Here is a 12150-nt window from a genome sequence, read left to right as displayed (position 1 = left end):
TGGTCTACATGGAAGAGAATCACTCTGACATCTTCCACTAGTTTTTCTTATATATATATAGATTGCCCGCTTGAATATTCCCTCTTCTCTTCTCCGACTCTCGTCTGTTGTGATTTCACTTCCTGGTTCCATGCCTCTGATTGGCCTGTCCTTAATGTTTTGCCCTAATCTCAACCAATGGTGACTCATCATAGTAAACATGGATGTAAACCAACCAATCATCATTGATGTATAGTTTGTCCCCTGCCCGTGGATTTGCTTCGCTACATAGCTTCCATTTTTAAAACCATACTTTTTACCACTGGATGATCAAAAACTGTACTCATTACGGGAAAAGCGTAGTTGTTGGCAGGTATGGCAAAGAGACGGATCAAGATTTTAACACACTGTAGGTAGCCAAAAACGAAGAAAAAGGGAAAATATTTATTTTTATTTTTACAGAGATAAAAAAAGAGGTATTTCCGACTATAGACGGTAAAATCCCATGCCTGCACTATGTAAAGCGCTTTGACTCTCGAGAGAAAAGATCAATATAATTCACTTACATAAGGATTGTGAATGATAGACAAAAGTCCAAAATAAGTGCAGTTCCCCTTTAAATAAAGGTGGTTTCAGGGAAAATGTAAAGATGCCTTACACTTCATTAGTTGACTAAAATATTGAGGTTTAGTCCACTAAATCTACAATAAATTAGATGACTTGAGTGTGACTCAAACTTAATACATTTGGATTTTTTTTAAATGCCAAAAACTAAAAAACTACAGTCAAAATCTAGTGAGGGGTAGACATGGGGCTCTCCCTTAGAGATAGGGTGAGGAGATCAGACTCCTTCACATCCAGAGGAGCCAGATGAGGTGGTTTGGGTATTTGGTCAGGATGTCCCCTGTCACCTCCCAGGCAAGGTGTTTAAGGGACGTCCAACGAGGCCCCGGGGAAGACCCAAGACACGTTGGGGGGACTATGTCTCCCAGCTGGCCTCGGGATCACCTGGGAGGAGCTGGAGAAAGTGGCTGTGGAGAGGGAAGACTGGGCTCCTCTGCTGCCCCCGCTACCTGACCTCAGATAAGCGGAAGAAGATGGATGGAAAAACCAACAACTTCAAAGGGGAGCTGAACTTTTGCCTATGGTTCACAATTATTATGAGAGACAAGAACACAGGTCTTATTTTTTTTATAAGACATGAAGGATGAACTGCTGCCATAGAAGCCAGCATGAAGAGAGACTGAAACGCTGGAGCAGGCGAAAGCCGAGAGAGTGAGGTTGGCGTGACTTGCCAGGATCAATATGGAACTTGGAGCCAAGCTATGCCGACATAAATGGAGTGCTTACCCAAATCAACAGGAAATGTCCCCAGCCAGCTGGACCAAAAAGACAACTGTCCATTGAGTGAGTCACTTTAATATTGATCATGACATACATGCACTGTCTGGCTAGCTGTGTACAAACAACATGAAATAATACTTAACAGATACTGGTATATGATTGTTCGTGATTTTCACTCAGTACAAATTGTGTTGTGTATTATGTTGAAGAGGTTCATTTAGCCTATTGATGTGTATTTATAAATGGTTGATTTATATAGGCTAGTAAGGTCAAGTTTCAGCTACCTTGCTTCTGCAGCCTTCATCAGAGGTGTCAGTCCAAAGACTGTCAACAGGGACGAAGGAGCCTATCCCACACCTGGGACACAGTCCTGCAGGGCCGCCCCCGGCTGTTTGGTGGACATCCAGACGACAGGGGGCGCCCCGCCCTACCCCCGGCGCACGCCAGGGGACACTGCCATACCACCACCTCAGGTGGGATGGAAAAATCCATATAACACGACACGCTAACATCACGTGACACCTCTGATGAAGGCTGCCGAAACTTGTCAGGTACAAAACTTTACCTTCCTAGCCTATATAAATCAACCATTTATAAATGTGTTGTGTATTACAAACTTAAAAGCCATTCAGGTGCTGATGCAAGAAGCTAGCTTACCTCTTGCCGTAGCTAGCTCACGGCTAATACCATAGCGTGCCCGTGTGTTACTACACTAGAAAAAGAGTTCCTCAGTGTTTGCGCTTACAATAACAATGTCGCAACAGTTGGTTATTATACAGGATATGGAATGTAAATAAGGTAGTTTTATTTTTAGATGCATTTGCTAGCCACCGAGAACGATGACAAGTTAAAATGCCAAAAAAACGTTTGTCTTCTTGTCTTTCATAATGACTGTGTACGACAGGGAAAATCCTAAAAAAAAAAAAAGTCCAGTTCCCCTTCAAGGTCCCTTAATTTTTTTACCACAAATGTATTTTTTTTCTATACATTTTTTTTAAATTCTGTTTTTTTACCATTTTACACTTATTTTACAAACAGTGTGTGCTTTTTGTGTCAGGGAATAGCCCTAACCCTATTGATATAATACACCCTTGGGACTACTTTTCCCAGTTTTTCAAGTCCAAACATAATAATGTAACAATAGGGGTTTAAGTTGACATGCTTTCAACTTATCATTTTCACACTAGTAGTGAAAGCTGTCAAAAGACAATGTTTCAGAAGCTACAGTGTGGGAGTCCTGGACACGGCAGGGGGCTCGCCTGACAAGGTGTGGCAGGTGCTCCAAGGAGGTGAATGAAAAGTGGAGATTTGAAGGGAGTGATTGAGTGTTTGAGGAGGTAAACAAGATTTTCCCGGAAAAACGTTCCTTCTCATCACGATGACAGCATTTTAGTCGCATTACGTCAATTCCACGCCAAACTAGTAGTGTTTAATAGTAATTTGTGTTTTTATTGGGCAAGTCCATGCAATCAAAGGGTGCTCCACTACTTACCTCCCCCTGGGACTTGACTCCCACCACCTTGCCATTCTCCATCACTATCTCCTCTATGGGCTTGTTTAACATGTATGTCCCACCGTAAATGGCGCTCAGCCTGCAATGGCAAAACAACTGATCATAAATCAATGTACGTTACAGTCGGGCTTGGATGGGATAGATCAAATCATGAAATCTAATAGTTGATGTCATATTGGGCTAAAAAAAACATTTTTTTTCTGCAAAACTCAAATACTACCACACTAAAATGTGTGCTACAGTACATAGGTATGTTTCATCAGCAAATTTGGCCTCTGATTCAGATTTTGCGTTGCGATTCGATTCTTTGACAATATTTCTATAGATTATGGAACTGAAAATGTTTTTTTACAACTAAAGTAACTCAATAAAAGTATATTCCTTAAATTTAGAATTCGCATGTATTGCTGTAAATAGGGCGTATTGAATTTATGTATGCATATATATATATTTATATATATATATATCGAACGTTTTATCAAACACTTTTTTATTGATATCGATCATGTGTCTATTGTGATGTATATTGATATCATAATGTGGTCATAAATAAATGTTTCCATCAAATTTAAGTTCATTATAACACTGTGGCCTAATACTTGTGACCAAGGATAATCAACAAAAATGTTTGGGGGCCACAGTTTCAGAAAACTAAGGACTCCCTTCACTATATGTCTTATTTTGTATATTGTATAGAAGCAGCATGCTCTACAGTAAACTTATTTTGTTGTTGTCTTTTTGTCGATTTTTGAAAATTAGAATGGTGTTCTTTTCATTTAGAATCCAGATGAATACGAATCGCGATACAGATGTGAATCTAGTTTTCTGTGCACCCCTAGTAGATGATTGAGGGTAGAAACCTACCTGGCAAAGCCTTGTGGCAGTTCTCCCAAGCCGTACAGCGGGTAGAGGTATGGGCTCTTGCCATATCTGGCCAGAGACTCGCTGTAAAGCTTAATCCTCTGTATTGTGTGGATGCAGGACATATCCAAGTAACTAAGCAGAGAGAGAGAGAGTTGTACATTACCAGCACCAATGAGGACTCATTCAAACAAGGACTACTGACTCATCTGTGCGGTAGAGAGCGAGGGAGTGGCCAATGAAGTCGACGACATCACTGCTCAGGTTAAACTTTTTAAAGACTTCCCTCATCTTCGTCTGGCTATCAAAACCCTCCATGGTCTTGGGGTTGTTTTCGTCAAAGTTGGAAACAAAGACGAGGAAGTTTTTGAAGCGTCGTTTCTCGAACAGCCCCATCAGACCTCAAGAGAGTGAAGGAGAGTTTAGACACAAGCAAATACACCATGCTGCTATTTGCTTTCTCCTTTCTCCAGGCACTTACTGGACGCCAGAGCTTCAGTCTCTGTGGAGGGGACTTTGTAGATTTTGCCTGCCTTGTACACATAGCTGCCCTCAATGACTTTGAAATCCAGATAACGGGTCACCTGGGTGATCAGCAGCATTCGGACCAGTTGGCCTGAGAAAAGATGGCCAATTGATGCTAAATATACAGTGGGAAGCAGTTGATCCCCTACCAACCACAAAAGCGGTGATGTGAACATGAAAGACACAAACTCCTCCTGTCGCTTAAAAGGGGAACTGCACTTTTCTTTGGAATTGTGCCCATCGTTTACAATCATTATGAAAGACATGACGATGGATGTTTTGTTCCCTGTCTAACTATGAAATAAATGCCATCAAAAGTTTGCTTACAATGAAAGCCGCACAATTCCGCCTACAAAGTCCTTAAAGGCCTGCTGAAATGAGATTTTTTTATTTAAACGGGGATAGCAGATCCATTCTATGTGTCATACTTGATCATTACGCGATATTGCCATATTTTTGCTGAAAGGATTTAGTAGAGAACATCGACGATAAAAGTTTGCAACTTTTGGTCGCTGATAAACAAAGCCTTGCCTGTACCGGAAGTAGCGTGACGTCACAGGTTGAAGAGCTCTGTCACGCCAAATTTCTTCCCCCCTTCAAACCCCCCCCATTTACTTCCGTGGTCATGTTTCCTATGTCCACGAGTCAAATGTGCCTTCAGTCAGGAATATCCTCAAGTTAATTTGTCCGATTAATACAGACGTCATCCCATAATTGTTTTTTATTTTTTTAATAATATAGCGTTAACAAAACGTCTGTATTAATAGGACAAATTAACTTGAGGATATTCCTGACTGAATGCACATTTGACTCGCGGACATAGGAAACATGACCACGGAAGTAAATGGGGGGGTTGTAGGGGGGAAGAAATTTGACGTGACAGCTCCTCACATCTGCCATTGTTTTCAATCATGGACGCCAGCAGCGTGAGCGATTCGGACCGAGAAAGCGACGATTACCCCATTAATTTGAGCGAGGATGAAAGATTCGTGGATGAGGAAAGTGAAAGTGAAAGATTAGAGGGCAGTGGAAGCGATTCAGAAGAAGATGCTGTGAGAGGCGGGGGTGACCTGATGTTCAGCTGGGAATGACTAAAACAGTAAATAAACACAAGACATATATATACTCTATTAGCCACAACACAACCAGGCTTATATTTAATATGCCACAAATGAATCGCGCATAACAAACACCTCCCCCCTCCCGTCCATATAACCGCCAATACAAATCAAACACCCGCACAACACACTCAATCCCACAGCCCAAAGTACCGTTCACTTCCGCAAAGTTCATACAGCACATATATTTCCCCAAAGTCACGTACGTGACATGCACATAGCGGCACGCACGGACGGGCAAGCGATCAAATGTTTGGAAGAAAGCTGCGTACTCACGGTAGCGCGTCTGCTATCCAACTCAAAGTCCTCCTGGTTGTGTTGCTGCAGCCAGCCGCTAATACACCGATCCCACCTACAGCTTTCTTCTTTGCTGTCTTCATTGTCCAATAAACAAATTGCAAAAGATTCACCAACACAGATGTCCAGAAAACTGTGGAATTTTGCGATGAAAACAGAGCTGTTTAAATTGGGACACAATGGTGTCCCAATACTTCCGCACAATCCGTGACGTCACGCGCAAACGTCATCATACCGGGACGTTTTCAGCCGGATATTTCCCGGGAAATTTAAAATTGCACTTTATAAGTTAACCCGGCCGTATTGGCATGTGTTGCAATGTTAAGATTTCATCATTGATATATAAACTATCTGACTGCGTGGTCGCTAGTAGTGGCTTTCAGTAGGCCTTTAAAAACATCCAAACACCTCCATTGAGGTTTTATATACATGATTTAAGTAATGGAGTAAAACATTTATATAAATATGTAATATTTATGCATTTTGATCATTTTAAGCATTAATTTAAAAACGCATCTCTGATTATTACTCACTGCAGACTTCATGAGCGCCAACAAACATAAAACATCACTTACTGTACAATGTCTGCTGTCATTAGGATGTCGACTGATAGGATGTTCATATATTCCCTTTCATGGTGAAAAATGACTTATAATCCTCACAAAGAAAAGGACCAAGCGTCTTTTTGTGTCGTTCTCGTCAGTTCCAGGTCCTAAATGGCTGTCAAAGTGTAACTTGTCGGAATACCTACTCAGACTTCTTCCGTCCAGGTGAGATGCGTGAATTATAATCTACGATAAACTTGCAGGGAGCAAGGAAGTGAGGAAACAGAAGACCACTCCATGTAAACATTGGCACTCACGGTAGTGAAATAGTTTGTCTGCGTTAGCGCTTATAATAATATCACCACATGTAAATGGAGTATTGTTGGTGCTTTTTGAATGGTTATTTATTGCATTTTATGGGCGGAATAGAGGAGCTCCCTTTGGCTCTGCTGTAAATGGACTTTTGTTTACAAGTTGAAATGCATTTTTTAAAAATCCATCCGTCATGTCTTTCATAATGATTGCAAACTATAGGCAACATTCCCAACAAAAGTGCAGTTTCTTACTGGATTTTAGCCAATCCATCAAGGACATTTACTCAAATGTCCAACCCTGCCAATAGGTTGTATTCACCTGAAATATGTGAGGCTTCAAGTGGTGGTTAGGCCAGCACCTCTTGGGCCGCATTTTGCCTTTCTCGCAGAAAAAGGCCCTTTGCTTGTGTTGTTTTAGGCTGTTAGAACCGTTGAAATTACAAAAAAGATAAAGGGCAATCAAAAAGGGTGAAAGACGTCAAGATTCTATGAGACGACGACAAGAAAAGTGGCTCTCAAAAATAGCGCTCAGTCCAAGGGAGCAGAGTGGAAGAATGCAGTGATCACTTTGTGTTTGATACACTTTTGACGTTTAGTCTTTCCCATTTGAGTATTATCTTCTTGATATTATTTGATATCACATTTTTTATTCCAGTGTTCTGTAAAGTAGGCGTGCTGGTTTGTTGTATTCAAACACATTTGGCAAACTGACTCCTCAGTGACGAGAGTCTCATCATGTTCCACACTGGTGTGTGTGCTGGCATTTGCTATTGTCATCATTTTGTCCATACATGATAACTAGTTGCACTGTGACGCTAGCCTCAGATACTACAGTGTTGGCGTTAACGCACTTTTTGTGTCTTTTTAAGCATTGAAATCAGGAGATGTGAATTTCCGGAAGTCCGCAGATTTTTACTTTTTTTCTTTTTAAATCAATAATCGCTTTCCGCCTGTGTTTTTTTTTGGCTTATATTTGCTGGGTCAAATTATTAATTATTACTAATTATTGGTTGACTTCAAAGTAATGCACTTTCCGGTGCAATTTCTTACATTTTGATTCATTGAAAGTTTTATCGATCATAATTACTGCATGTGCGGTATTAGGACTCCCGCGTGTTATAGTTTTGGTCATGGCGAGCAATAAACCCAAGAAGCGAAGCTTCAATGAGCAAATGGCTGACTTATGACAACGGAAAGATGTTTTGCACGGCTAATTAAAAGAAGACCTTTACGAGCGGGTGCACTGATATTCAAAGATGCAGCCTCACCAGGCACCAAGAAACATCATTTTGCACCTTTCCTGCTTGTCTGCTCCCACACCGTGGTCCAGGAGCGCGGGGGAGACCTTCCCTCCAGGACAGATATATTGTTGGAGGGAACACCCTCTACTTTACCTGGCAGTGGGTGCCTACAATTCCGCTCTTTGGTGGGAATGCCGATTTGTTACAAGTCTTTATTGACGTTTTCCACAAAACTAAGCGGACATGCACCATGCTAGTAACACTCCTTAAAGGCCTACTGAAACCCACTACTACCGACCACGCAGTCTGATAGTTTATATATCAATGATGAAATCTTAACATTATAACACATGCCAATACGGCCGGGTTAACTTATAAAGTGACATTTTAAATTTGCCGCTAAACTTCCGGTTCGAAACGCCTCTGAGGATGACGTATGCGTGTGACGTAGCCCGGCGAACACGGGTATGCCTTCCACATTGAAGCCGATACGAAAAAGCTCTGTTTTCATTTCATAATTCCACAGTATTCTGGACATCTGTGTTCGTGAATCTGTTTCAATCATGTTCATTGCATTATAGAGAAGGAAGCCGAGCAAGCAAAGAAGAAAGTTGTCGGTGCGAAATGGACGTATTTTTCGAACGTAGTCAGCCACAACAGTACACAGCCGGCGCTTCTTTGTTTACATTCCCGAAAGATGCAGTCAAGATGGAAGAACTCGGATAACAGAGACTCTAACCAGGAGGACTTTTGATTTGGATACACAGACGCCTGTAGAGAACTGGGACAACACAGACTCTTACCAGGATTACTTTGATTTGGATGACAAAGACGCAGACGTGCTACTGTGAGTATGCAGCTTTGGCTTTTTTTTGCGTATGTACGTAACTTTTTTAAAATATATAAGCTTTATGAACCTTGGGTTAGGTGAACGGTCTTTTGGGCTGAGTGATTGTGTGTGTTGATCATGTGTTTGAATTGTATTGGCGTGTTCTATGGAGCTAGGAGCTAGCAGAGGAGCTATGAGCTAGCATAACACGTACCGTACCGTACGTGCGCGTCACGTACGTAACTTTTTAAAAATATATAAGCTTTATGAACCTTGGGTTAGGTGAACGGTCTTTTGGGCTGAGTGATTGTGTGTGTTGATCAGGTGTTTGAATTGTATTGGCGTGTTCTATGGAGCTAGGAGCTAGCAGAGGAGCTAGGAGCTAGCATAACAAACACGCAGGTGTTATTATGCAGGATTAATTTGTGGCATATTAAATATAAGCCTGGTTGTGTTGTGGCTAATAGAGTATATATATGTCTTGTGTTTATTTACTGTTGTAGTCATTCCCAGCTGAATATCAGGTACCGTGAGTATGCAGCCTTGGCTGCTAAACATTCGATAACTTGACCGTATGTGCGCGTCACGTACGTAACTTTTTAAAAATATATAAGCTTTATGAACCTTGGGTTAGGTAAACGGTCTTTTGGGCTGAGTGATTGTGTGTGTTGATCAGGTGTTTGAATTGTATTGGCGTGTTCTATGGAGCTAGGAGCTAGCAGAGGAGCTAGGAGCTAGCATAACAAACACGCAGGTGTTTTTATGCAGGATTAATTTGTGGCATATTAAATATAAGCCTGGTTGTGTTGTGGCTAATAGAGTATATATATGTCTTGTGTTTATTTACTGTTGTAGTCATTCCCAGCTGAATATCAGGTCACCCCCGGCTCTCACAGCATCTTCCCTATCTGAATAGCTTCAACTCCCCACTAGTCCTTCACTTGCACTTTACTCATCCACAAATCTTTCATCCTCGCTCAAATTAATGGGGAAATTGTCGCTTTCTCGGTCCGAATCTCTCTCACTTCATGCGGCCATCATTGTAAACAATAGGGAACTTTGCGTATATGTTCACCTGACTACGTCACGCTACTTCCGGTAGGTGCAAGCCTTTTTTTTATCAGATACCAAAAGTTGCAATCTTTATCGTCGTTGTTCTATACTAAATCCTTTCAGCAAAAATATGGCAATATCGCGAAATGATCAAGTATGACACATAGAATAGATCTGCTATCCCCGTTTAAATAAAAAAAAATCATTTCAGTAGGCCTTTAACATGCTAGCGCTCCCTCTCCTAACGTGACCACTCACTTACACACCTCACATACCGCCATTCTTAAAGGGGAACACACATCTTATGGCCATCACCATAAAAGTGTAGATGTGGCATTTTTTTAAAGGACTGATGATCTACATACTGGTGAGAATAATCGTTTACATTTGTCATATGCATGTATGCCCTGGCACACCATTATCATCATTTCATGACCCAAGCAAAAAACTTTTGACACTTTTATACTGAAATAAATACACCTACAACTTATTAAATGAGAATATAGAAAAAAATACAGACGGCTTTAAAGTTTAGATCCTTGAGGGAAAGAAGAAAATGAATGAATGTTTATAACTGAATAAATTTACATTCGCATAAAAATGTGTTTTCTTTTGTATTATTTTTTTTAATGATTGAAGTAACGTTTATGACAACCTTTTTGCAAGACACAATATAGAATGTAAGATATAACAGGATAATGCATTCATTTATCATTTGTTTTCAAAACGCTTACAAAAAAGTGGGACCCCAAAATTTACTGTGGGACCCCATTTTTATGACTTGATGGGGTCCCTGGGACCCCATTTTGAAAATGTGTAGCACCGACACTGCACTTCATGAAGGACAAGAAAATTCACATTTTCATTCCACTATGGCACAAACGTGCGTAGTGCGTAGCCGCTGAGAGCGATGAAAGGCATGAATGCACTTGAAGTATGCACATGGCAACTTCATGTCTATTTATCGCCAGTTCATTGACTTATAGGACTAATAGTTCTATTTTGATAAAGACGGAGAGCGACACGTGCAACAAACGGCCTTGCAGTTACAGAAGCCAGGTCTTCAGTGTTGTCTCTTTATAGTGGTTAGTAGGGGTGTGGGAAAAAATCGATTCGAATTCAAATCGCGATTCTCACGTTGTGCGATTCAGAATCGATTCTCATTTTTAAAAAATCGATTTTTTTTTTTTATATATATTTTTTAAATTATTATTATTTTTTTTTAAATTAATCAATCCAACAAAACAATACACAGCAATACCATAACAATGCAATCCAATTCCAAAAGCAAACCCGACCCAGCAACACTCAGAAGTGCAATAAACAGAGCAATTGAGAGGAGACACAAACATGACACGGAGCAAACCAAAAGTAGTGAAACAAAAATGAATATTATCAACAACAGTATCAATATTAGTTACAATTTCAACATAGCAGTGATTAAAAATCCCTCATTGACATTATCATTAGACATTTAGTTTATGAGATGCGATGCAAGTGTAAGCCACTGCGACACTATTGTTAATTTTTTTAATTAATGTTTGTAATGATAATATCAATGAGGGATTTTTAATCACTGCTATGTTGAAATTGTTACTAATATTGATACTGTTGTTGATAATATTCATTTTTGTCTCACTACTTTTAGATTGTTCCGTGTCATGTTTGTGTGTCCTCAATTGCTCTGTTTATTGCTATTCTGAATGTTGCTGGGTCGGGTTTTGTTTTGAAATCGTATTGCATTATTATGGTATTGTTGTGTATTGTTTTCATTAAAAAAAAAATAGTTTTTGAATCGAGAATCGTGTTGAATTGAAAAAAAAAATAGATTCTGAATCGAATCGTGACCCCAAGAATCGATTTTGAATCGAATCGTGGGACACCCAAAGATTCCCAGCCCTAGTGGTTAGCATAGTGGCAAAACACTGGAGTGCTACTTGCAGTTTGCTTACAAGGACGTGTCCTCTCAAGATGCAAAGTTAAATCATGAAATACAACCTTACCCGAGCAAAAACAATGCATATTTATCCAGGAGAGCCTTGATAGCAATTTCCCTGACCCAGCCACGCACAAAGAAGTTCTAGACCTCCAAGCTTTTCCAACTTTGCATCTGTTTTGTGGTGTAGAATTATGCCTGGAGCACACCATTGTTTGATAAGTCTGGGAACGCGCCGACAGATAACTTTTTTTGATATTAAGTTTAGTGATCTATTGCATTGTATTGTTTGATTTTTTGCTCGTATCTGCTTTTAATGGAAATATTTAGGCGCCTTGCATACTCTGTTTGCTGCAGAACAGCCATGTTGTTGGGTTTCTTTACCTTGCGTTGAAAAGTCATGTGACTGAATACAACCTACAGGACAATGGTCCACACTCCAGTGTCCAAATGCAATATCTGAAAACAAGAGCTTGGCATTTTCCAAAAAGGCAAATCCTCTAATGTAAATGCAGTTTGCATCAGGACCAAAAGCATGTCATTATTACCACAAGGCAAATGATACTTATGTGATTGTCATTGCAGTGGAGTAAGG

The 12150-nt window shown here is 40.3% G+C and overlaps 1 protein-coding gene across 1 annotated transcript in view; it reads right to left on the bottom strand.

Annotated features, from left to right (window-relative positions):
• The window catches only part of LOC133662492 (rab GDP dissociation inhibitor beta-like), a 32581-nt gene that overhangs the window by 8699 nt on the left and 11732 nt on the right, over positions 1-12150 (bottom strand). The window contains exons 4-7 of the mRNA XM_062066538.1: positions 4179-4313; positions 3903-4098; positions 3701-3832; positions 2816-2915 (exon numbers count right to left, since the gene is read on the bottom strand). Coding sequence (XP_061922522.1) covers positions 2816-2915; positions 3701-3832; positions 3903-4098; positions 4179-4313 — 563 coding nt within the window. The remainder of the gene's footprint in view (positions 1-2815; positions 2916-3700; positions 3833-3902; positions 4099-4178; positions 4314-12150) is intronic.

The sequence above is a fragment of the Entelurus aequoreus genome, linkage group LG12, assembly GCF_033978785.1.
Source record: "Entelurus aequoreus isolate RoL-2023_Sb linkage group LG12, RoL_Eaeq_v1.1, whole genome shotgun sequence".
Taxonomy (NCBI): domain Eukaryota; kingdom Metazoa; phylum Chordata; class Actinopteri; order Syngnathiformes; family Syngnathidae; genus Entelurus; species Entelurus aequoreus.
The sequence above is the reverse complement of the archived record's forward strand: the minus strand, read 5'-3'. Positions and strand labels throughout refer to the sequence as shown.